The 27,170-nt window shown below is 39.9% G+C and overlaps 1 protein-coding gene across 1 annotated transcript; it reads right to left on the bottom strand.

Moving 5' to 3' along the window:
* Nucleotides 1-1,580: 1,580 nt before the first annotated feature.
* Nucleotides 1,581-27,170, bottom strand: LOC141017184 (RNA-binding Raly-like protein). The gene is made up of 7 exons (XM_073491828.1): nucleotides 26,915-27,170; nucleotides 7,974-8,049; nucleotides 6,360-6,407; nucleotides 5,416-5,581; nucleotides 3,988-4,096; nucleotides 3,677-3,834; nucleotides 1,581-1,613 (listed from the first exon to the last, which is right to left on the bottom strand). The coding sequence occupies exons 1-7, from the start codon at nucleotides 27,168-27,170 to the stop codon at nucleotides 1,581-1,583; spliced, it is 846 nt and encodes a 281-aa protein (XP_073347929.1).

Here is a 27,170-nt window from a genome sequence, read left to right as displayed (position 1 = left end):
AGTGAAAAAAAAGTTTCTGCTCCAAGCCGAGAACCCAGAGTGCACTTTTTCAATTGTTTGTGAAAGTGAAAGCCACGACACTCAGGCAGACCTTTTTTTTTTTTTTTTTTTTGGGGAGGAACGGGTTTATTTCAAAAACGGATATCATCCATAGCTGTACAACAGATGCAATGAATACAAATGATCCATAATAGCCACATTTTCAACATGCTGATAGTAAAAAATAGTTATCTTATGTTTCCCATAAAATGAATGTAAACAGAATTCAAAATGCATTTTATCCTGTGTGACAAATGAGAAACATGATATGCATACAATACTGTGTGGAGGCGCTGTGAATAAATTACATACCGTACATTTCAGCCAAATGTACAAACAAAGCAAATCACAGAAATTAAAACGTGTTCCTCTTACATTCATATGTAGCTCTCTGCCAGCATCGTGGCTCATCACAGAAACAGAACATACACTTTGCAGTACAACAAAAGAAGGGCATTTAATGGTTCATCTGTTTTTTGTTTTTTTTATGCACAATACAGACCATAATATATTAAGCACATGATATATTGTCCTTATTTTCCAGAGAGGCAATTAGTTTGAAGGGAAACTACTGATTGCTCTCTGCAGTTGATCTTGCGGTTCTCTGGAGAATATTCATAACCAGCAAGTACACATCAGGAGTGTCATGTTCTAATGAGGCAAACAAGCAACAAACATGTTTGAAAAACTCTTCCTCTGCTGTCAGTCACTCTCGTCTTTGCTTCCATTTCATTTTCAAATACACCTTCTTGACGAGAAAGGTTGTGCTGGTATCTGTTCTCTCAACTTCAGGTACTGTAGGCCTCCTTTTTCCCCCAAACTAAAAAAAAGGGGAGAAAAACAGACAGACTGCGGTGAAAATTCATTATTATTGCCTTCACAGTAAACCTATGTAGAAACGCCGGCTATTTTTAGAAGCTTTATCTGCAAGATCGTCCTGTGAGACGGGTGGAAAAACAGAGGAGGCGTGGGGGCTGTGACTAACGTTCCTGATATTACCTGCAACTGCTGTGATATCCACCTGAGGACAAACAGTTCATTAGGCCATCGTCTTAACGATCTATCATGTTCAGAGCGGCTGAAAGAGATTTCCGTTATCGGGCACTTGAGGACAGCAGGGAGGAAATGTCAGCCAAGAGGCAAATTAAATCTCGCAGCTATTTGTTCATACAAAGAAAATCAGGGGATTTAAATGTCGTTTGATGGAAAGTGCGGATGAGACGGAGTCCTAATCTCTGCGGCTGTTCAGACAGTCATCAGTGATAACTGCAGAGAAGCTGACTTTCCTTACGCGCCCAGACGGAGAGAATGACAGGCCATTTAGAAGAACAGTGTTTCTCACTCGGCTTAAAAGTGGGAAAATAAGCCTCAGACCTTTTGAGTCGTTGCTGGTGCCAACTTCAAGTTGTTGGGCATATGTTGTCCAGACACTTAAATTTCTTTTCACAAACTAAAATGCAGTCGAGAATACAATGGCTGGTTTGTATTCATATGAATAAAGAATTATGCTCTTTGAAGCTTAGATGAAATACTGACCTTACTCAGTTGTCAATATCCGATATGTGGTTCTCTATCTGCAATTAAAAGAAACAGTAATCAGTCACAGCCATGACATCAATGAGATAACTACTCCTAATCATTTATGATGAATGGATGTGTGTTTTGATGGCCGTTTAATAAAGCACCGATGGCAAAATATCAGAATAAAAGAAATTGCTATTTGGAGTTGTTTTCATTGCCACTAAAAACTAAAGTGTTCATTCTGCTTCAATGCATTTATTGATTTTTATGTTTTTCCACAATAAATGAGACAGGAGGACAGAAAAAGTAATATGCAGATGCACACAAAGAGAAAACATCAACACATACTTTATTCAGTTTATACAATGATGGTTGGGTAACTTGCTTTCCAAATATAAAGAATAAAATGACTGCATAATATTTGGACTGTCTGTTCAGGATCTTTAGTCTCATACGTCAGTTTTTTTCCCTTGGCAAGGCATCTTGAAAGGCTATTCAGCCATTCATTTACAGTGGGTGACTCAGATTTTTTTTTTAAATATTACATTTTGCCTGTAGGAGACAGAAGATAGTTTCATATCACCAGAATTATTTACTTATTAAGATTCATCATTGGTAACTTTACTCTTCGTATTTGTTGAATTGTTTGCTTTTTTGTGCACGAATTTCTCAGCTGGCCTGGAGTGCCCTCACTAAAAGACTTTGCAATTAATTAACTGAAAATGTTCCAACTGAACACACTCTCTGTTTTCTCCTCCAGAATTGCACAGTTTCAGTTCCAGCAAATTAATATGAAATTACAGACAATAAAAAGTGTTACCCCTTGAAGGCACTGAAGTGGCCATACCTAGTAATAGGAGAGAAATAATTGTTGATGTGTATCTGGTGTATTGAAATAAGTTCATGCCAGGACACAGAGTGGTATCAATGTTCTCTCCGCAACAAAGCAAATCAGTGTGTTTCCCAAAATGTCAGACTTTTCCTTTAACAGCTGAGATTATGACTTACATTTTGTAAAATGAACACACGCAGTAGATTTAAATGTAATGCAAACAAACACACCAAAGTGACTGCGCACACACCCTCCACACTCAGCCTGGTCTCACTCCCAACAAACAGCAGCCTGGTCAGTCGCCCAATGCTTCTTTGACCCTGTAGCGTCATTTCTACAAGCTCCCCTCTGAAAATTCTGGGTTAGGTGGTAGTCGGGGTGGTTCATATGTAGGACTTTCCCCCAATGGCCCAGACACACCAAACTGACATCAAAGAACAAGCAGCGTTGAAGGCCGATATGTTGCCTTATGACTCCTGTGTCTCGGCCAAAAAGCTGCACTTGAACACACTGCAAAGATTATAACTAACGTCCACCAAGCTTAGACAATCTGCACCTGCATGAAATGAAATACCTCTCTGCCAATATACAAATCATTGTTATGATTAAGCAGCACTTTTGCTAATATAGCTGCTTCTAATCGATAATGGCTAATAAAAAGTTGCAAAAAACACCGGTGCAGAGGCACAGGAGAAAAATAAGGAGAAAACGCACTAAATGGGTGAAATCATGACCCAAGCGACAGGCTCCAGGGAATTTCCCTTTCTTTTTCTATTTTCGTGCACTGATCCACTTACCTGAACAGCCAATCGGTGATTTCTCCCACCGATGAGCATGCTGAATTGGCCAAAAAAAGCCTCTGATAAGGGCTGTGCAGTGCCAACGTTGCAAAACACACCTCACTAACTACAGCTGGTGTGTCGGCACCTGAAGATACCAGCATTCACATCGCAGGTGTGACTAAGAAGTTAAATTGCAAAGTCAAGTTACATATATTACATAATGCAAGGTGCATATGTTACGTGACTGAACATTGTTTTAACACAAAACAGGATGTCTCCCTAAACCTAGTAGTTTTGGACCTAAGTCTAATCAAACTGTGACCAATTGACAGCATAAACAACAGGCCAAAAGTCATAATTTGTCATAATATGTGAAATGTTTGTCAGCAAGCTTTATCTTGAAAGTCTAACCAGACACTGCAAGTAGTTTGTGTGCCTGACTTCACCGCGGAGCACCACTCACTCCTCGTTGAGACTGTAAGTGGCTACTTGGCCTGCTCACCATATCACTGGTGCCTTCGTCTTCAAAGTCGTCTTCTCCACCGTCCGTCATCTCCCCCGCCTCCACCTCGGCTGTCCCCTCCACTTCTTCTCCACCGGAGTGGTCTGCTGCATCACCATGGAGACACTCACACACCTCCTCCTGTTTCCTCTGCATCTCTGACAAAAGAAACACTGACAGTTAACATCAGAATAATGGGTTGTGAATTGATATCTTATTTCTATCTTTCTCACTTTGCCCTATGTGTCTCTCTCATTTCAATACCTCGTGAGCACTCTTGTGTCTCTTCCCTCCCCTCTGACAAATCTTACCGCCGTCAGAGCGATGTTGCCTCTCAATCTTCTCCAGCCTTCCCAGCAGGGAGTCGATCTTGGTCTTGATCTGTGACAGCTCCTTTTTGATTGTTTGGAGCTGGTCTGTCTTCACTGTGAGCAAAAATTATTAAAGTTAATGAGCATAATTAATGTGATGTATGACAAGAAGACTGACACAGTTACAACAGCCACTGCACTTATCGTGATGGAAGCCAACGTTTAGGATATTTCACTGAACTGTATCATGGGGAGAATACTGATTAGTAACTGAGAGTACGAGCAGTGCAACGTTTACTGTTGAACAATGAAAAGAAAATCCCATTTTTAAACAACTTGACTTCCATTTTTGTAGTTTTGGACACAGTTACTATCAGTATTATAACACTGTACTCACAAATTTAAAAGAACAGTTTTTGATTAAATACACTGGCTGATGTTGACGACAGATTTTGTGACCTACAAACAGCTGTTTCCACCTGTTTCCAGTATTTGTGCTAAGCTAAGCTAACCAGCTTCTGTCAGTAGCTTTATATTGAACAGACACACATGAGAAGATATCAATCTTATCATATAACTCTCTGAATAAATTTTTTTCTCAAAATTAAACCTACATTGATTATTTTTCAGGCCACTTTGGGCCACACAATCAATTTAAGTCGTGTTGTGTCCACCTGAGATTTTACGTCCAATACTTTCAGTCTTTTAGCCCAGTTTTTGGTCTCCACCAACTCCTGTGAAAAATATCTTTCAAGTCTTTTGCAGCTAAAAGCTAAAAACATTAAAAAGGGGTCAGACAGGAGAAGAAATGCAAGCAACAACATTTGACTGGTTTAATAATAAACGTCCAGGTTAGTCAAATTGATTTGGAACGTAAAACAAAGATATGAAATAAATGATTAACCAAATCTTCTGTGCAACGAGGAATGATAACCACTTTATTTAGAGGTAAATCTGTGATTGAGTCACCTGAAATTTTAATAATCTGCCTTAAATGTTGGCTTGTTTGCAAATTTAGTTGAAACAATTCACTGAATGGATTAACAGAAAATTAATCAGCAACAAAAAGTCATATAAAAGTCATAGCAGAAGAAATGCCAGTGTTCCATGACTGAACAGTACATGTTTCATTTTCACTGTTTTCTGGCAGAGAAACAATTAATCGTTTAGCTGAGAAAATAATCAGCAGATATATTATCATGTTGTTTGACCACTCGTGTATTTTGCATTGTTATAATAGCAATGTTTCCAGTGTTCTCAGCATTTACATTGGTGAGTTCAATGTTATTGTAACTAATAACTACAAATATAAGACCCAAATTGTAATAAACTGGAATTTTCCTTTAAACAGAGCAGGAAAACTTGACTTTCAGGAACGAAACGTGACAAAGAAAACATACGTTTAGGTGCTGTGATGGTAGAGCCGACATTGAGCGCTCGGGAGGAGGAAGAGGAGGAGGAGGAGGAGGAAGAACAGGCCCTGACTGGAAAAGAAGATTTGGCTCTGCGTGTGGATGGGGCAACTAGCCGCGAACGCTTGATGGGAATCACAGCCCGGGTCGGGGGCACGACACGACCGTGGTACTCAAAGAGTCTGAAGACACATGGAGAATAAAGTTGCAGCAGTCTCACAGACATGTTACAGAAAGGAAAACACATTTTTAAAAAGCAGGAAGAGGTGTTTCTGGTTTTATTATGGGCACTGAACAGCAAAGTGTCATCAAATTGGTGTTTTTCGTCCTCAGGAGTCAATCCTACGACCCCACGATGTTATTATCCGAGAAACAAGAAGTGCTTACAAAGCACCTAATAGACATGCTGCAAAAGATGTTTGAACGATAGTGGTACATATTGAACAATGCCACAGCCGTTCAATCAAATCCTATCCCCCGTTGCTTACAACACAAATTGGCAAAATAGCAATAATGACTCAAAGCTGAAGGATTCAACTCTCAGGGATATTGCAAAGTAGAGGAAGTAAACAAACCAATGAAAATGTCAGAAGGAAGATACATTCTCTGCCTTGCCAGCGCAAATGACCAGCCGGGGGACTATCTGACATTCAGTACTCGTCTATGCAGATAAAAGCATCATTAGTAAGCCCAACGGAGAGGAATAAAAACCTCCCCAATATGACATTCATTATGCCTATGATAATGTAGTTACTTTGCCTCAGATGAAAATGGGGCTATTCTTCTCAAAACTCATCTTTTTCTAAGTAGCTGACAAAGAAATGGGGAGAAAGGGGCTGTACACTGAGGGGCAAAATACCAGGAGAAAAGGGACTTGAAGAGCGATATGGAAAATTTAAGTTGGCAAAGTAGAGCCAGACACTGCTGCAATTAACCACAGTATTTTCTTCTTTTACATACCTGCTGTAGAAATCATCTCTGTAGTAGTCATAGTCAAACTCGTAGCCACTGTAAAAATAAAAGACACTTTTTAAAAATGTTACGCTGTTACATGCATACATTTGTGTATGAGGAAAATCCTGACAGGAGACACTAACAGGAAAATAAAAACATGACCAGCACACAAGTCTAACCTCATTTTATACAGATTAAAAATATAAAATATACTGTAACAATATAATAAGTGAGCTTAAAAGGTGCTGGTAGTTGGATTTTTTATTTCAAAGCCAGCTAGCTATTTCCTCCTGTCTCCAGCCTTTATGCTAAGCTGAACCATACTTGCCAACCTTGAGACCTCCAAAATACGGAGTATCTAGATTTTTTTTTTTTTTAAATTGAGATTGGACTGTGTTTCCTGCATTCTGGTGACATTTAAAGAATGAAAATAAAATATTAAGTAAAATGCAACAACATTTTTATGTCAAATAAGCTCAATTTTACTTGTAATTCACAGAAAACAACGCAGAATAATTTGCGCTTGAGTGTGAAACTTATATTTATCACTTTTCATTCATTCATTCATTTTTTTTGCCCCTGCCCTTTACAATCTGTGCACACCTCTGCCCTGCATTTGTTGGCCTCTGGATGCAGATTGAAGCGGCGCGATCCCCGTGACTGAAAGAAAAATAGACGTGGCAGATTTGACATCCCCTTTACTTTAAAACGTTACAAAAGATACAGGAATTTTATCTTTCCAGAGCATCTGGAATTTGTTTAAATATTCTTTCTCCTCTCCATTTCTCTGTCTGTCTCTCACTGAGGAGGTGCGACAGTACAGCAGACTTCACGGCGTACAGCACCAGAAACCGGGAGAGGCCAATGAAAAACAGGAGTCTCCTGAGAAAACCAGAAGGGTATGGGCAGGTATGAGCTGCAGGTAGGATCCGGCTTTGTATTTAGCAGAACTACGTGACAGTTGTATTGATTATCTCATCTGATTCTCAGACAGGAAACAATAAAAATATTTTTCCAAAATGTAGAGGTTTTTGAGTATAGGGCCAACAGCTGGTTAGCTTAGTTCATAAAACCACAATGTGTCTTTTCTATATACTGTAACAAGACAATTAGTGAGCTCCAGAGGTGCTGGTTGGTGGATTTTTATTTCAGAGCCAGGCGAGCTGCTTCCTCCTATTTCCAGTTTTCATGCTAAGCTAACCATCTCCAGGCTCAAGCATCACATTCAGTGGACCTGAGAGTGATATTGATCCTCTCATCTTACTCTCAATAGGAAAGCGAATAAGCAGGTTTCCCAAAACGTGAAACTATTCTGTATTTTTTTTAGCCTGTTACAATGCCAGCCATGTCACTTCGTGTGCACTGCTTTTTCTTCGAGTCAAACAAGACTCTAACACGTCAAGAATGAGAAAATGTGTTATTGCAACAGCCAAAAATGGGGCGCTAATAACACAGGTAGGGAATCGACTGTTCCTTCAGAAGCACCCCGGCTGCCAGTGAGGATCATGAGCACATATTTTACAGACAGCAGAATGAAAGTGCAGCAGGAAAAGTAGGTCAGCAAAGCAATATCCGACTGATACAGCAAAATTAGATATATAGTACATGTCTCACACAGACCTATAGAGGGAGGAGAGAGGCCTCTTGGAGCCCATCTTAGGCCTGTATGGTTTGGGCTCTCCTGCCATGTTGATATCTGGAAGAGAAAATTAAAATGATGTATTACAGTAGCAGCTTATAATGCAAAGGAAATAATTCTGATAATATGACAAGCTGCAGCTAATAAACCCTGGTGTAAAATATGCTTCTAAAAGCTTCTTGTGCTTTGCTGCGTCTTCTTACATGATTCAAAATTGGATATCTTTTGGTTTTGAACTGTTAGTCAGAGCACCGAACTCTCCATTTCAAGTGAAAACATGAAACTATCATTGGAAGTGACACACAGTAACTTTCAGTATCCAAACTTTAGGTGACGAGTGACACCGCTAATTAGAAGATTTTCTTTTGAGGAGACAAAGAGTGAAAGGTGAGATTAGAGGAAGAGTGTCGCTGACAAACGCTTGGGGGCTGATTCCCCTAAATCACTTCTCAGACACGGACACATCTGACAGACTTCATTCTGCCTGTCTTCTAAATTTGACCTCTTGGGTAACCTCACAGGTATTTTTTTCATCTTAGAGAAATGGATTTGGATGTGGGAAACTTTTCCAACATTTCTTTACACGGGGTGGAATCTTTTGAAGTGATACCCTGCAGATTTAAGAAGGTGCTTTACAACAATGCGAGGAGAAGCATGATTTATTTCTAACTTTTAAGCGACTGTAATGTAGCACACAAAAGCACAATGTGCATGGGAAGTTTCTCTACATCAGCAACACCCTTAAATGTAAAAGTTATGCAGCACAAGAACACGACATGGTCAATGAATCATATAAAACCATCCCACTGTGTAGGCAACGTCTGTGGACGTCCAAAACAGGTTGATATCATGTCCGTCGGGCCAGGCCATGATCTGGACTTCCATTGACATCCAGAATAAGTTGAGAATAGACGTTCATACTGGCTATGATCTGGACGTCCACTGACAGCCAGAATTAGTCGACAAACGACATATAAACGTCTATACAATGTCCAGAAAAGACATATAAAAAACGTTCATTCTGGCTCGCCAGAGGACGTCTGTTAGACGTCTTGGATGTGCACAAATGACGTCTAAAAGCCGTGATCTAGACCACTTTTTGTTCACTGGGATGGCACCAAACAATTCTTATGAAAACAGGGTTGACTGCGGTGATTTAAATTATCCAAAAAGCACTGAGAAAAATGTTTTGAAATGTACTATATGCTTTTTGATGGGTTAGAAATTATTTATGGCAGCCATTCACTGTGATATCAAAGCCCTTTGTACTCCTATAAATGTCATGAATACCATGGTGTTAATGGAGGCGCACAGAATACACAAAGTCAGTTTATGAAATCCGAAAACACCCTGCCACCTTTCCAGCTTCAAATAGTGTTCTGAGGACCTTATTTTCCTCTGAAAACAGCTTGTTTATTCAGTTATGGGAAAAATAAATATTTATGAGTTTGTATTATTACCTCATTAATATTGTAAATATTAAAATTCTGAGTTTGCATTTCTTCTCCAAAACTACATTATATAATATTACATATTTTTCACCAAACGCCTCGATATCGACACTGCAACAGTACTGTAGAGACGACTATCGGTACTTTGACAAAATATTAACAGAACAAGATTTTTGATAAATAATCATCAGTAATGTGGGTAAGGACAAGTATTAGAACAGTTCAGTTTACTGTAACGCAGCCTTTAAAACCAGGAAGACAACACTGATGCCATATTTCAACGACAATCCAAAAATCTAAGACGATACATAGTCTCACATCCCAACAACAATATCAACATGATGCCAAGCCTTGCTCTGACTCTAACAAAACATGATGTTAGATTCTGGTTACCTACAGTGGGCATGAATTGATTAATCAGTTGACAAGAAGTTGAGTCTACAGATGAATTTGAACTGAAAGTATGTGTGAGTTTGAGCTCTAAAGCTGGCAGAGAGTTTGTGCTGTCTAAGCACCTGCAGTACGGTGTCCGACGTGAGGAAACTAACCAGGTGAATTAAACTAGAAAGCATCGATTCATTTAGTGATTTCACGTGAGTCCGCTGAAGCCCTCAAAGAGATAAAGACAAGAGGAGAAAACTTTTTACAGGATTTCGGGGCCTTGAGACACTGAGACATTGATCGACTACAAATCAATGTTTGGACAGTGTTTTTAACATTTTGTTCACTTAGTAAAAACTCAAGAAATGTTTTTAAAATCCCCTTGAAATGCACGAGCAGACTGCTGTGACTCATCCGCACACACCACATGGCTCTCGTCGTGATTGACAGCCTCTTCTACCTGCCAAGAATCACCGCACACTAAAGCAGGCTGGTATCACTGCATTTAGTCTGTCGTCGCTGCTTCGGCTCAAACTCTGCTCAATCAGCCTCGAGTGCTGCTCAAGGTCATACACAACAACACAAACAAATATCAAACATCCCCTTCCAACACACACACACACACACACACACACACACTCACAGGAGAGATGGATGAGTCACCCCTGACAGCTTCAACAAGTTACACAGATAAGACATCAGCTTTGCATCAACTGCCGTGGGGATCATGCAGGAGCAAATGTCATGACAGGAGCTGAAGTCAAGTCATCTCGCCGAAAGCGCTGCAGTTGTCTTTTTTTCCTCCCGCTGGTGGAGATGATAATGCAATCCCAGGCTGCAATGTTAATGCGCTGAGCTTATGAATTAAAGAATGCAAGATATCTCGGACTACAGTACACAAGATTTCTGTTTTTCACCGGCACGTCTCCAGCAGCTGCACCTGTGTCTGGATCTTCCAGCACGTTGTCTGCAGATTAACCACGGTGCTATGTTTGGAGTCCCTTCCTCTCTTTTCTCCTTCTCATTTCCCCCCTCGATCTCCCTAATGGACTAATGGATTGGGGATGTATCGGCAGCTCTCAGGTGCACGGGGACAGCTGTATCATTATCATTAGGCTCCAGGAGGACGTGAGGAATGGTTCGCAATGTAAAGTGTGCTCTCTCCTCTGGTCCCCTGCTGGGGTCATTAAAGAGAGAGCGAAGCACTAAAAAGCACTCTGAAGCGAACACCGCCAACCTCCCAGCACCCCCGACCCTCCACACCCCCCGCAGACACACACTGAGCCTCTGATTAATTACAGTCATTATACTAATCATATACGAAAAAATGGAGCAGATGTGTGTTTGTGTGTGCGCGGCTGACTTGTTTGTACGTGGAGCAATAAAAAGGTTGAGGCTGGAGATGGAAGAGATGGGGACTGTGTTGCTAAGCAATAGCCAGTTATGGCTTGATTGATACTATAAACTGTATGCAGCATCACATTGACAGGGGATATAAAAAGTTGCTTTATGCTGAAGCCATTATGGACAACACAGAGAGAAAATCACAGACGACAAACAAAGTCAGACACAGATACTCTAAAATCCCCGTTCATCCTCTCGACTCGTGAGAAGCTACTGATGACAGAACACAGCACCTCACTGTCCAATGTCAGCTCAAAAGTAAGAATCTTTATTGGCACGGATCCTCAAAGTGGGATTCATTTTAAACCAACCATAACTGCTTAACCCTAACGTAAGATCACCAGATCGAGGATCTACTCACTCGTAGATACCAGCCACCTAAATATGCCTGATTTTTTTTTTTAATTAATGCAATTTTAAAGAAAGTGAGAACACATTCCTGGATCTGTCCCTTTATTCAGATAAACACCCAAAGTTAAAGGGCTGTATTCTGGGCCGAGACCCGTCCTCCATCTAAGTTTCATGGAAATCCGTTCAGTCGTTTTTTTGTAACCCTGGTAACAAACCAACTAACCAACAAACAAACAAACCTGCTTGGTGGAGGTGATAAAAATTTAACAAGCTTAGTAATAAAGTTATACTGGTGGTACATTTTCATACACTTTTAATGCAGGTTTTGTTCAAAGTTACATGTGTGGGTGATGAAAACATGGGTGCTCTGTGTGAAATGCTGCAGAAGAAGAGCAACTAAGTCTGTTTTTAACACCTGTGGGTTGAGAATTCTTTGCGGCACAATGGCAGTCACCATCTAGCTTTGGTCTTAGCATGCTAACACTGCTCGCACTAAAAGGCAAATTTTAAAGTTGTTACAGCAAACGGTTATTTACACTTTACGGCAGACATGGAGGAACATCAGCATTCATTCAGAATTATATTTGTGCTGCCTGACAGATTTGAGCGCTGTATTCAGCAGGTTATCTTTATGTTCTGTTTTGGTCTTCACCAACAATTCGGCTCTTTAGCTGCTACTAGCAAGTTGCTAGCGTAGCCACTGAGCAGGTAGCTAACAGTGGGTTTTTAGAGAGCCCTTTCCTCTGATAAAGAGCTGTGTGGAACTGCTTGGAAATGGTTTTGGTGCAAGCAAAGTTTGAAAACCAAAATCAATGAGCTGAAAGGCTCATAAACACTTGAGACGGGAGGGGCAGCAACTAGGGATTATTTCATTGTTTATCAATCCATCTGTTATTTTCTTGATTGATCGATTAGTTGTTTGGTCTATAAAATATCAGAAGATGGTGAAATCTGTAGATCAACATGACATCCTTGTATGTCTTGTTTTTATCCACAACCTAAATGTATCATGTTTACTGTCGTAGAGGAGTAAAGAAACCAGTGTATATTCACATTCATGAAGCAGGAATCAGAGGATTTTCACCTCTTTTCTTAATAAACTACTCAAACTGATCAATCGATTATCAAAATAGTTGGCAATTAATTTAACAGTTGACAGCTTATCGATTAATCGTCACAGCTCAGGAGTCAGGTGATAATCATCTGTTGGTTTGTCACAACAAGTGACCTCTTTCACATTATAATAAGAGATATGAGCATTTGTTAATATAAACATATAGATTAGTGCAGCTTTAAGGATGATAAGGAGTCTGATCAAAGGTTAGGTGTAAGGTTTCCTTGTACAGACCTTTTTCAAAACCAGGATTACAAAATGATTCAGTTACTAAAAAAGATGATAAAAAGCAATAAAGGACTTGAGGATGAATGGGTCTTGGGATGAGATGTATCGAGATTGTACTGATTACTGTCATTTCAGCCATACCACCGAGCCATAAGCTTTACATGCACTACGAACGCTTCTCTAAAGAGCCACAGTTTAATCCAGTCTGGTTTGCAAGTCACACTCTGAGGTCGAACGGGTGTTTTCACACTGCCCCCCCTCCCTCCCCCAAGATGAAAGCATCAATCTCTGGCTTTACAAGACCTCATTTTAACTGAGCGTCTCCTACGGCAAGGATGACTTCAGTAACAGTTTGGATGGATAAAGAACACCATCATCACCACCTCAGGAGCCTCTGACACAGTTTGGATTCATTCATATTAATGAAGTTAAATTACCTGCGAGTGTGCTGCATGTGTGTGTGTGTGTGGGTCTATTTTAGATAGATATAGACCGCTCAGCTCAGCGTGCCCTTGAGCTCTTTGTCTCTGGAGGTGTGGACAAGTCATTATAGCCGGACCGGGTGCACACACACGCACATACATTTGAATCAGTCCACTGGGATGAGTTTGGTTTGAGCAGCTAAATAACTGTATAACCTCTTGTGCTGCATCTACTTAGCCGAGCAGAAGCCACAGAAAATTATAGTGTAGCAGCAATTTCCCTCTCGACTGGGGTTTTTGTTACAGGTGACAATACATTTGAAGAAACTTTACAAAGCAACTCGACCTTTTGACTCTGACTTTCTTGATTCAATGCTCTCAGGAAATGAGTAGAGGAAATAGTTGGGAAGTGGTTGTTAAACTAGTGCTCTCTCTCTCCAATTCTACTCAAGAGGTGGAACGAGATGATAGAGAACCGAGATCAGAAAATACGCTTTCCTCCCTGAACTAATGCCTAAACATAATCTTTGGCAGGCAAAGGATCACTCCTGGCACAAAACAAACTCTGTCTCTGCCGTAACACGCATCCTGAGAGCAGGCGAGCAGTATTTGATGAAGAGATCATCCAGGCACCTGTGTGAATACAAATGTGCGACTAAGAGACATCCTGCGTGACAGCTGTCGCAGATTCAATCTAGCCTGTGTTCTCGCGCCCTGTAAATCTGACAGCGGGGACTTGAATAATCTCCGATCTCGACTCAAGGGCACAGGGAGCTCCGGCTTTTTATTGCACCTCAGAGTGTGTTTTCTCAAGCAGCAGGGCAGGGTGAATGTGAATGATTGTATGTATGGGTATATACAGTCATGTGTATGCATAAGTGTGTGTGTGTTAGTGTGTGATGACCTTCTGTTCACATCATCTTGAAATGGTTTTTCTTACTAGTCAGAGACGTGATGTAATTCATTTTAGCTGGTTAGCCGCACAAAGATAGGCACAGACCAAACTAATAGTGCGGATAAATGTTTAAATTCACATCTTTCTGTCTTGACTATCTCAAGTGGGACTAATTTGCTATAAATCCTGGGTAAATTATCCGTGCCGAGCCCAACGCTCAGCTCCATAGGGCCTTCAGTCCAGCTGGAAATGCTTCAGTTAGCAAAAAAATTCAACATTAGCATAAAATCTTAATGCAGTGCAGACCGGCGCTGCTCGGTCAGGCTCAGTTTCCTTGAACAAACAACTGACGACATCCTCACCAGGCTACTGTACATTTCCTACAGAAACTGTGCCCTCTAAAAACTCATTTTCTCACTCCACGACACTGTTAATCAACAAATTAGGAGCAATATTTTCTTTTTTCTTCTTTTTTTTTGTAATTTGTTGCCACTGATAGCATGGCTCTGTTCAGTCAGTTAGTATGGGGTAGGATGGCTGACCTTTTAGCCTTTAAGCGGCTCTATGGATCAATTTGAAGCAATTTACATGTTAATCAGCTTTTTTTTTGCCATTTGTGAGCGGGTCGTAACGTGACATGAAAAAATGAGACCTTCCCCGTCTCTCTTGGTCGTCTATACAAGCCTGTGGACTATTTGTTTGAGCTGTTTAATGCTGCTGGACTGTGGATTTCCTTGAGAAGGATGTGATTTTATGCTTGTTCTTGAGTGCCTCTCTCCGCTCCGCTAACAGCGAGCAACGGCAGCTAACGTTAGTTTAGAAATGGAGTCTGCTTACATAAACTAAGAAATGGATTAGTTCCAGTTCCACAATAATTTTGTCTTTATTTTTGTCTAACGTGCATTTGACTAACCTAAGAGCAAAGTTACTGGCCGTTGCTATCAGTCTATCTTTATGAAACCGGCTCCTAATATGACCAGTTAGCTTTTTGGCGAGGCTAATGTTATCTGTCAGAGCACTTTAGAAAGCTTCAATGTATTGTTTTGCTATAATGTTGATTACTGCAATAGGCTACTTTTGTTAATGCAATTTCCTTGGTAGCCTTTAGCCTAGCCAGCAGTAGCCTAACAAGTCATTTTAAGATATAGTCTAACTCTTGTTTATGGTTTGTCACATTTTCCTAATTTGTAGGTCCAATCACTGTCATTTCATTCGTAGTCCAGTGCAGTTTTCACAGTTTGAAAGTAAATATGTCAAATATCCACGTCTGTCCAACTTAAGTGTTCATCTTTAGGTTTTGGACAGTTGACCAGACAAAAAAAGCCTTTTGAAGACTTATGATAGGATGTTGTGATAATATTTCACTGTTTTAACACCAAACAATTATTGATTCAAGGAGAAAAGCATTGGCTGATTAAATGATAGTGAAAATAATAGTACCTGAGGGAGATCTCTGGATTTCATATATCAGATGATCAACACTGTGTTGTGCATCTTTAATTTGATTTATGCAGATATGTTTAATCTGAGTCATGTCATCTTTTATACTGGATGTTAAAACCACACACAAAGGGAAACTCTTTGAACCGAGCTACCTGCTCTGATCGAGTGTATGATGTCCTGCACTGATTACAATCAGGATGTGAACCTGGAGGCTTTACGGTGGAGGTTTTTGTTATGGTTGGAGGGGGGACATGTGAATTAATTGCTCACCAGCCTGTCCTTCATTAATGAATTTCTTGTACTTTGCTCTTTCGCCCTCTTAAAGGAAAATGGTTACTTGGCAGCGCACAAAATTGGCAGCCGGTCCCAAAGCTCCTGAGTATCTAATAAAATTATTTTCATTAGACCTGCTGAGTTATGGTCCATTAAGGAGAACATGATGTGGGGTTTGCTACATTTCAGGTTGACTGTGCTCCACGTATCACGCATTGGGAATACAATTACAAACAGGTAAATATTCAAAGTAAAGAAAGTCATATTTTCACTCTGCTGTGGAACAACTCAACATTTTTAGGTGTTGATTTTTGCATTAATTCATAATGAGCGTATTGCCGTAGCCTGAGATGCAGATAATTTAGTCTTTCATCTCTCCTGAACTGTTAATACACTTTCCTCCTTTTCCGTTTTGGCTTTTCTTTTTTTTTTATGATGTAACTATGTGGCTCTCAAGTGCAACGCTTTGAAACATTTTAACCCCTCGAGCTGGTCCATCACTTTAACCTAACCGCAAGGCATGTGAGTCTGTGCACGCAGCCGATAAATAAAACCGGCAGCTGCCACCTGCTTGAAACTCCTCGTACATCTGCTCCGAAAGTTGAACTCCACGTTCGTCAATTCACACATCGAGAATCACACACGGCGCAGAGTTACAACTGCTGTAACTGACTGTGATTATAATTTTGTTGAGCAACAGATAATGAATGTGCAAAAACTTTGATATTTGATTAATCATTTAAGCCAGCGGTACCCAAACTGTGGGTCGTGCCCCCCCCCCACAGAGGGTTGCAAATGAAATCTGCAAATGAAATCTGAGACTTCGCCAGAGGATTAACAGAAAACAGAGAGAAGAAAAAACATTTAAAGCTGCTCGAAATTATGTTCAGTTTTAAGGTTTTCTTTAAAGTTTATTCCATGAAAAAAAGTTAAAAATAAAAATAAATCAATCTTTGGTTGGACTGGTCACAACCGGTGTACATAAAACCAGTGACAGGGAGTTACAGGGGCCCAAAACAACCATATGCACTAGTTCTATTAAAGTGGCGACCTCTAGTGGGCATGGTAATAATTACAGCAGTAAAGAAGGAAGTCAGTTGAAGTGGTATAAAGGGCAACAAAGTCTGCAGAGAGATGAAGTTGTGATGGACGGCTGTCAGGACTCCATGTGGAACTGTTTTGGTCACACATGCACCGACATCGCATCGAGTGCGGCTTAACACTTTTTTTTTATATATTTTTTTTTTTTTAAATGTAACTCACAAAAACATTTTGAGGTATTATTGGGTGCAGTTAGATGATGTGCTGGTGCACCTTAATTAAAAAGTTAGGTGCACCAGTGTAAAACGTCAGTCTGGAGCCCTGGTTGGGTAAAAACAGACACAAGACTTTCATGCAGGAGACCACAGTAAGGGCCCGTGTTACATTTGTTTTGGCCAGAAAAGCACTGGTTGTGTGCATAGCGGTGCCAAGATGTGCGCTGAGAAAGCTATCTTGTACCTTTGTGGTTTACTATCTGTTTGTTTTTTATTTGACATCAGGACATCATAGCAAGCAGGATGTGGGTGCCTGACATGATCCATCGGAGACAAAAATACGTTGAATATTATCGCCTAGGCCGGGAAGAAGAAAAAGGGCAGCGGTGACGTCACCAGCACCTTACTGAAAAGTTAAAAGATTGTCAACCTGCACCGTCTCTCTGGCTTGTGGATTGAGCACGATTGAAGAAAGACTCTCAGAAATAAATGTGGACACGGGCCCTCAGTGTCCAGTATGAAACTGAAAGTTAACAGTCAGTTCTTTTAAAGGTCCACTTTGTAAGAAAGTTGATTTTTTGAGTCTCGATTCCCAATTCATCAAATGCTGGTGCTTTGGGATGGCGACCAACAACCGGACCTACAAAACCAAAGCATCAGTATTTGATTAATTTACCTTTGTTACAAAGCAGACCTTTAAGTTACTAATGTAGTTAACTTACGTGAAATATTTCAAATCGAACGTAACGTGCATACATCTGTTTCAGAAGTTAAATAAGTAACTTACTTAGTTTAACCCAAACCACGATGTTTTCATCACCCTACTCAACTAGTTTTCTTGCCTAAATCCAACCAACTGTGACTGTTCGAAAAAACGTTTGGTGTTCAACCTATTCAACTGTTTAGGTGTCAGGATGTGTTGGGTCACGTTGGCTCACTGGGAGACTTGAATAGAACTAAACCATTGTTAATGTTGTTACTAACAGCTGTGCTTCTCCTTCTGTGACAAGTCAAAATATCTGCTGTGAGAAAGACCATGAGAAGAATAATAGTTAGCTGCAGCTCTAACTTTATGTACTTAAACAAATGTTAATAAAAGGGTTTAAAATGCAAAACTGCCCGGATGAATAATGGATTTGGATCATGAATCAGTGCATCAGTAGATTCATTAATGATATAAATTATTCATTTACCCACAGATCTGCTCACCAAGCAAGAATATCTCCATCAGCACGCAGCCTCTTATGTACACAGGTGCACAGCACACCTGGAGCAATCAGCAGAGAAGCACTTTGCTCAAAGGCACTCCATGGAGTTCAACCTGAACATCACATATAATTCTTTAGACTGCAGTCACCAAGTAGATTAAAATAAATGTTATGCCCTTTAGGCAGCAATTTCCTGCTTTTGATCAAGTCACAGAGGAAAAATTAGTTTCAGTGAAAAGCACAAAAGCTGGATGAAAATGGATTTGTGTTGTCTGATATGGTAAATTATTATCATATTAGCCCGGGCATAAATAAATGATTATCCTGTGTGATTTGCATAATTTAATTACCATGCATGATGAAAAGCTACAGCACAGTATTTCACAGAGCATTTTAAAATCAAATGAGGATTAAGTTTTCTTCCCTGGAAATTTCAGATTTACATGCAAATGCTGACACGCAGAAGAAGAAGAAGAAGAGGCGGCACAGTGCAGAGGACAGATTTCAACCAACAGAAAAACACTGCAAAGTAGCCTGCACACACATGGATTTAAACAATTATCACTCAAACAGGAGATATTTGGAGAGCAAATTCAATGTCAAGTAAGTGAAACTGCTCACAAGAAAAAAAAACAAATTAATCAACTTAAATTAAAACTGGCAGTGACATAAACTCCTGTTATCATCACTGAACGATGCCTCATACTCACATCTCTGGTTGCGACGCCTGCCTTTGTACATAGTCATGACGATGGATGAGCGGTACAACTCTCTGCTGTGGCCGAGCCGACTCTGCTTCCTCTTCTCTCTGCCCAAAAATAGACAGAGTGCCGGTGCACCTCCAGCTCCAGACACACAGCCGCTTCAGACCATACCATTTGTCAGACTATTCCAGGGGGAGCTCTCGCCTCAAAGACTCCACTCTGCTCCAGATGCAGGAAACACAAGCTGAACTAAAAATCCTCTTTTTGCCTTCGTGTCTACACTGATGGTGGGGAAAGGCAAGAAGTTTAAGTATGATCTTTTATGGATGTCTCTCTCTCTCCCCTTTAATGTATTTTTACCAGGGAGAAGATGGATGTTAAAGAAAATAGAGACCATGACACTAATCTACAATAGTTTTTTCATACAATATTCTGTATATGTTGCAAGTACAAGGCTGTAACAAGCATCTCAGCCCACAATGTTTTTATTTAAAAATCAAAATTTGTCTTATTCTCTGTAGTTTGCTGAGTAACCTATTAATTTAAGTGAATTAGCCGATTAACTGGACTAAAAGTATGCAAATTCAAACATGGAGATTCGTAGCGTTCTACATACATACATAAAGATCCCAAGTTAAAACGTTACCTAAAATATCTTGTTTTATTAGACCAATCAGTCCAAAACCCAAAGATATTAAGATACTATCATACGAGACGAAGGAAATCCAAACAATAATCAACACATTTTTAGGTCTATTCAAGCAACATTATGTAAAAAAATGGCATTTTGTGATGATTTGGTGCCCCCCACAGTTTGTGAGTGTATTTTTGCCTTAAAACATCAACATTATTAATTCATCTTTACATTTACAAGTGCCTTGCCTTAGTATTCATAAATATACTGTCATAAACTGACTTTGAGCACAAAATTAAGTTATTTGGCAAACAGTGTGGCTCATCAACATTACCAGGAAAGGACTCAGAAAAACATGAAATATAAAACTACCAAAATAACCTGGAGGGGGGCGGTTTTGTAAGCACTTCATGAGTCATGAATCTTTCCACCTGATGAATCTAAGCCCAGTATTGATTCTCCTTTTAACTTTGATTTTGGTCTTCACCAACTCCTGAGGGAAATATTTGGCTCTGTAGCTTTTAAATACTCCACTATGTTTCCCAGCTAATCGCTAACTTGGTGTTGTAAAGGAACGTAAGGCAGGTTTATAAAAACGTTTGCGCCATAAGATCAACATGAGATCAGTGAGAGCGAAAAAAAAGATAAAGTTGTGGGCCGTAAAACCAAAACAAAGAGCTAAAAGACACTAAAAAGCTTTGTATAGAGCCAGGGGAAACTGCAGAGTCGAGTGACGACTCTCAACACATTCACACTACACAATCACATGACCCATGGCTCTGTGCAGCTTTGAATAACAACAAAGATGTGACGCACAATTTCTCACCTACATATATTTCAATGACTCATGTATAGTACTCGTGAGACACATGTGTACTGAGATGCACACAGTTAATGTTGTCAAATACCAGTATGTTGTTTTTGTATATATATATATATATATATATATATATATATATATATGTATGTATATTGTTTAATCAGTGTAAACATTGCAGCTATAGCATCTGTATCGCCCCAGTGAAAGTATTATATTAGCATTTCCTTATACTGAAAGATGCCTTTCTCAACAAAGCTCTATTAGCAGGATGTTTTGATCAAAAATTACGCACATTAACAGAGCAAAGTCAATAAATAAATACTTTAAAAACACAGGGATTAATGGAGCATGGGATAAAACATGTACTTACTGAAAACAAATAATTGAATAAAGTGAGAAATGCTCAGTATCAGAAAAAAAGGTTAATTCTGTGTATTCGATAATTAGAATATCATGAAAAACCATCCAAACATGTCTCGCTTTATGATTCTCTCTGTTAAACACAGACTCACACAAGAAATTCTGCAACAATTCAACAAACATTTGTGGCAGATTAACAAAAAAAAACGTCATTAAGAGAGTCACCAGTGAATCAAACGCACGCTTTCATCCGTCGGAATGGCAAATCAGCCTCCTACTGCCACAGTCTCCCATTCATCTCTCTGTTTTTTCAAATTTAATTTAAAGTGGATGGGCTGTGGACTTAAGAGACGGATTGAAAAAGCAGAGTGCCCAGGGGGGAAGCTGCCTACTGATTCCCCAGCTGTTGCAGCATTTGGGCTCTGTTGTAGATGAAGCCTTGTAATTGTGATATCTAATTACACTGACACGGGGTTTGCAGCTGTCTCGCGCACAGCCTGACGTCTTAATAGTCACCCAGCTTCTCTGTTCTCGATTAGAAACGACAAGAAACTAAAAGCTTCATGAAAGACAGAGGCTGAGTGTGACGGATTCATTGTTTCAAGGCGAGTCGCTGGAATCAAACGGCAGCTTCCTCAACTGTTTACATCTTTGAAGACGTTTAAAAAAGAGATCTCTAATTATTTAATGTGAGGAGTGAAAACGAACTAAACCATGCTCAACGTGCTTCTTCCTCTCTTGGGGTTTTTCCAGGCTTATTTTGAAACACTCGTCAGCCTCATCTTAACCACCAACACAACACAATCATCCTCATATCTTCACAAAAAAGAGTCCATGTGTCATCAGTTTCGAATCTGCTTACCACCAGCGTGAACAGCAAAGACAAATCACTCAGCATGCTTCTTTTCATGGTATAAAATGACTCATAAACAGGAAAATGTGGCTGAATATTCTGCAGGCTATTCCTCCCTGCATGAGTTTGACTACTGAGGATCCAAATGAATCATACATGCTGAGGGACAAAATAAGATGTCCCAGTTTCGGTGGCGGCGCCCTCACCGGTATTCTCTCAGCACCATCTAGTGTTCATGCAGACAGAAAATTCAGGAGTGAAGGAAAACTGGTAGACAGAGCACAGATACATATTTCTATCTACTGATAAATATATAACTATCAAATTAATAAAACAGGTGCCATCTTTTAATCACAGTTTCATTGATTTTATGTCCTTTTTGTTATGTTTATTCTAAATTCTTATTGTTTTAATCTCACCGCGTTACCTTATTTTACATATATATTATTCTACAAAAACAAATAAATAAAGCCAAAGCAGGAGATATTTCTTTCTCCAGATTTTTAGACTGAAGTTTTGACAGACAGATTTGCAAACTGTTGCTTCATTATTGCAGAAAATACAGACATTTTTCCCCCAACGACCGTCTGACAGAATTCATCAAAGAACAAATCAGCTTTATGTGACTTGCAGCGCTGAATATAATGGAAAAAACCTTAAAATACCTCTGATCTGTTCTGGTGCTCTGCAGTATGTGTTTCAGCCACAGAGAGACGCTCAAAGACTGCCAGACGGCTGCCGCACATGAAAGCTCTCACACACTTTGAACCAAAGATGTCACTGAGGCAGATATGATCACAGCGAGCTCTGATTATGAAAAATGAACCTTAAAATATCAATTCATCTGTGTCCAGATCTTATCCACAAAAGCAGAAACGCTGAGCTGGTGAAACAAGAACGAAACGCTCCCCCTGTGTGCTCTTCATCACCAGCAGACAGCTTCATCAGGATCTAAGTAGCTGCTGTCTGAGGCCAAACACCGGTGTGATTGAATGTCACTTTTATTAGCACGGACTACTTAAAGTCATCATGTCGGGAACCCAGTCGTGTCTGAAGGGATGAAATTGAGTAAAGCAAATGCTGAAGATTTCGTATCTTGTGGTTATTGAATCTGTTCAAGCATGAGACGTTCTGGTCACTCAGCAGACCGAGCTGCCCGACCCAATCAACAGAATAAATGTTAGCGATGTGTGTTTCTGCAAATGACCGATGAAATGTTACATTTCTTTGGGTTCAATTTCCAATTTTATGTTGTGACAACACTGTAGTTGTTATCATCTGATTAGGTTTAGGCACAAACAACACATGGTTAGGTTAGGGAAAGATCATGTTTTGGCTTAAAATGCCTGTTTTGGTTGCCACACACGCAGCTGGACATGTCCCGGCTTCTCATCAAAAACACCCGCTTTTGTTAGCACACAAACATGACTGGAGATGTCCCAACTTGTCGCCAAAAATATCTGTCTTTGTCGCCACAAACATGGCCAGGAATGTCACGACTTCTCGTCAAAAATACCCGGCTGGAGATGTCCTGACTTCTTGTCAAAAGTATAATTCTTTTGTCGCCACAAACATCGTTAAAAATTGGCCCAAGGTCCCTTTAAAATATGTTGAAACGCAGTCTCGAAGGTCATAAACATGTAATGTGATATAACACGTACTGTAGAAGTGTCAGTATGGTACACAGCCTATGCCATGTACAAATATGAATGTATCAGTTGTTTGCACTGTATTGTACCGCCAGCATTTTATCTTGGCTTCCTTCACAGGTTTGTTTCTGACCCTCCTGTCACGTGTTGTACCTTTGCTCATGGCGCCCGTCACTGTGTGTAATTGAGTATAAGAAGAATGTGGTCAAGAAAAAATATCAAGAATTCATATATCCTGCAGGCTGCACCCTGTGGCAATATAGTTCATAATCACATAGAAAGTCCATGTTTAAAAGATAAGGCGTGGGGGTTAAATTTCACAGGGCAGCGCAGAATAAAAAGAAGAATAGATGACTTTCGAAAGCAGAAGCAGACAATACTGAAGGCACACCTCTGACACTTGTGGTGCATTGATAATATTCTGAATATATTGTGTGTGTTTGTCAGTGTTTATGTGGACGCTATTAAAGTGCAGCCAGTGGAGATGCAATATGCCAAGCTATGCAAAGGAGTACCTCAGTGTTATATGTGATTTAAGCTCTCGCTGCCTTTGTTCAGGAGACACATGTTCACCTGAGATGTCCTTTCCTCTCTCTGTGAGCCTTTGTGGCTGTTGTTTTCCTCAGATGATATAAATGTTGTGGTTTATCGTGTGAATAACAATGAGAGGAGCCTCTTTAAGTGGATGCAATGATGCAGACAGGACAAGACAGACGGGACATGAGAATTTGTGTTGACAGCAGTGTGAGTCTTTCTGCGGTGTGGTTTTTACAAATATGGTTTATTTTTCTTGTCACTGATCACGTCCGATGAGTGAACAAATGGTCCTATTGTAACCCAAATATCTGGCCAGCATTTATAAGAAAACACTTTAATGACGCCGGTGTGAAGACCTTGAAATGTCTCCTTAAAAACTAATTAAGCAAACATTAAATGACGAAGCCAATGAGGCTTCAAGGATTACAAACTCTACCATGTGACACTAAAGGAAATAGTAAAATCTATCTGCAGCTCTGGAGGAGAGAGTGGGGTGCAGAGCAAGACCTTCTGTAGGAACAAACACCCAGATTCACATTGAAGTGAGAGTTGACCTGAATTAAGTTTTATCCATGTTAAGTTTACTCTCACTCACTGTCTTCCCTATCCTGGAAGCAATGATGGCTGACCAAATGAAACACAAGGTTACCTTGAGTAAGCTTTTCTTTGGATTTGAACATTGTTGGAAACATTTAGGGTAATGTGCTACACAACTCAACAGATTATATCACAAAGGTGTACTCGTTTTTAGACATTTTAATGCAAGATTCTTACATATAATATCTTTAAATAGATAGTTAGCTTTAACTATCTCTTTAAAGATGTTATGTGTATGAATTCGGCATTAAAAAGTACTTATCTACATACAAGCATTTTATTAGTAGCTGCATGTTGACATATTTTTAACAACATTTTTTTTGTTGTTTCTCCCGCCTCCAGTCTTTATGCTAAGCTGCTAGAATACAGACATGAGAGTTGTATAAATTTTCTTATCTGACGCTTGGCAAGAAAGCAAATAAGCTTTATACCCAAAAGGTGGAATTGTTCCTTTGAAGGATGGTTCCACTTTATTGCAACTTTTTCCTAGTTTCAGCCATTATTTCTATCAGATATGATAACAATGTACTCATCAAATGTACTCATTTAAAAAACCAAGTTATGAGAAGAGAAGAGTATTATAACAGACAATTATGAAAATGTTCTCTTTGCGCTTGTGCTTTTGAGTTTCATCCAGGAGGTTATTCAGGTCTCATTTTGAGTCAGAGCTGGCTCCTCTTCCTCCTCATGAGGTTTGAAACAAGCCAACAGTTCAGCCAGATTGTCTAAACTACTTTATTTTGAGGAAAAAACAAAAGTTTTTTGCCAGAAATGTGACTAATGATCCTACAGTGGACTGGAAAATAGTGTGAGCAAACCCCTCGAACCAGAAGATGTGGTGGTTGTTTACAAGTGCTAGTTTTGGTCATAATTTTACTGTTGGCCATCATTTTCTCCTCCAAATATGTTTGGCTTATATTTGGATTTGTGTATCTGGTTTAATGACTCCTCATAAATGTTTGCTTTCTTTACTAATATCGCCAGGTAGCCAGGTTTAAGTTTTTATTATTAATAACAGAAATCAATGCCAAAACTACCAAAATAAAGCCAGTTGCTCGAGCGAGTCCAGTTCACTAAGTGAAAGTGAAAAAAAGAGTCTTATTCATAAAGTTCTGTAATAATCAAATAATATCTCTTGAGTCATATAATTATACAGCGAATCACCGTGAATGAGACTCAACCTTGCAGTTTTACCACTCCAATATGTAATTTCACACACCAAAAATGCATGAAGCCGGGCAAACACAGTGTGGAATTACAGATGTGACCCCACAGCGCTCTTATTCATATTTAATGAGAGAGCAGGACGTGGGGAGGACTTTTATTTTCCATGGAGGAGGCTGCAAACTAATCAATAAGTAATATAAGGAAGATTTACAGGGATCCACAGAAGGCCCTCGAGGACTGGGCTCTGAATGTTGGCTCATTGTTGCTGTCTCTTTATCTGTCTGCCTGTCTATCTGTCTGTCTCTCAGTCTGTCTGTCTGTCTTTATGTCAAAGCTTGCCTCCTGTCCTCTCTGCAGCATCGCGTTTCTAAGGTTTTACTACTGAAATTTAACAACATACATCAAAATACATGACAGAACTTTTCTCCATAAACACGACGAACCAGGTGGAAGCTTGAGGTCTTCAGGAAATATTGATTTAAAATAAGAGGTGATCATTTTTAGTTTGAAAAACACCCTTGAAGGTCTCACGCAGACTGACTAAATCCATATATTTCCAGTCTTAAACCAAATTCTATGTAATAATTGGTATTGACCCTTCTTTTATGACTCTCGCTTTTTATATGTACTTCATGTTTAGTTTTTATTGCCAACTTAGTACCAATTTAAGGATTGGGGTTAGTTATTGGGTAACAAGACTGGGAAAATGGAGAAAGCAGAGATACAGAGTTGATAATGCAATGAAATACGCTGCGGTATTATGTATTTTAAAGGGGCGCTATGTAACTTTTTCTGGACCTATTTTCTTGAACTGTGGGACGTCTGGATGAGCCCCTTTCAGCATTTGGCTGCTCAATTGAAAACCTGCATATGACAATTAAAGTCAATTATTTCATTTTTTAACTGTCCTTTAATAAAGGGCATATGTCAGGGCAAATGCTCATGTTCTAAATATCGAGGGGGACCCGTCAACCCAAATATCTGCACCTCTAATCATGAGCTATTGGGATCCATTTAACAGTCAAAACTACTGAATTGATACACAACCACCAGGACAAAGCACTGAAAATGTACCGTGTTGTGTAAGCAGCTCCCTGTTCGACCCTTGTACACAATAAGTATAATTTAGGCAGAAAATATTCACACTGTAATCAGAATACAACGCACAACATTACCTAGTGATTGTCCGGCAATGACCCTGGTGTTCTCCCCAGCCACGGCTGCCCTGGCGTTCCTCTCGCTGGCGTACTGGACGAAGGCGTAGCCCTTGTGCACTGAGCAGCCCACGATCTTGCCGTATTTGGCGAAGATAGCCTCGATGTCGGCCTTGGTTACCACGGCCGTGTTGAGGTTGCCAATGAAGACACGGGAATTGAGGGAGCGTGGGTCATTCTTGTTGGTCACGTTGCTGGTCAGGGTCTTTCCAGTCAT

The sequence above is a fragment of the Pagrus major genome, chromosome 21, assembly GCF_040436345.1.
Source record: "Pagrus major chromosome 21, Pma_NU_1.0".
NCBI classification, from domain to species: domain Eukaryota; kingdom Metazoa; phylum Chordata; class Actinopteri; order Spariformes; family Sparidae; genus Pagrus; species Pagrus major.
This window is presented reverse-complemented; position numbering and strand designations above follow the sequence as displayed.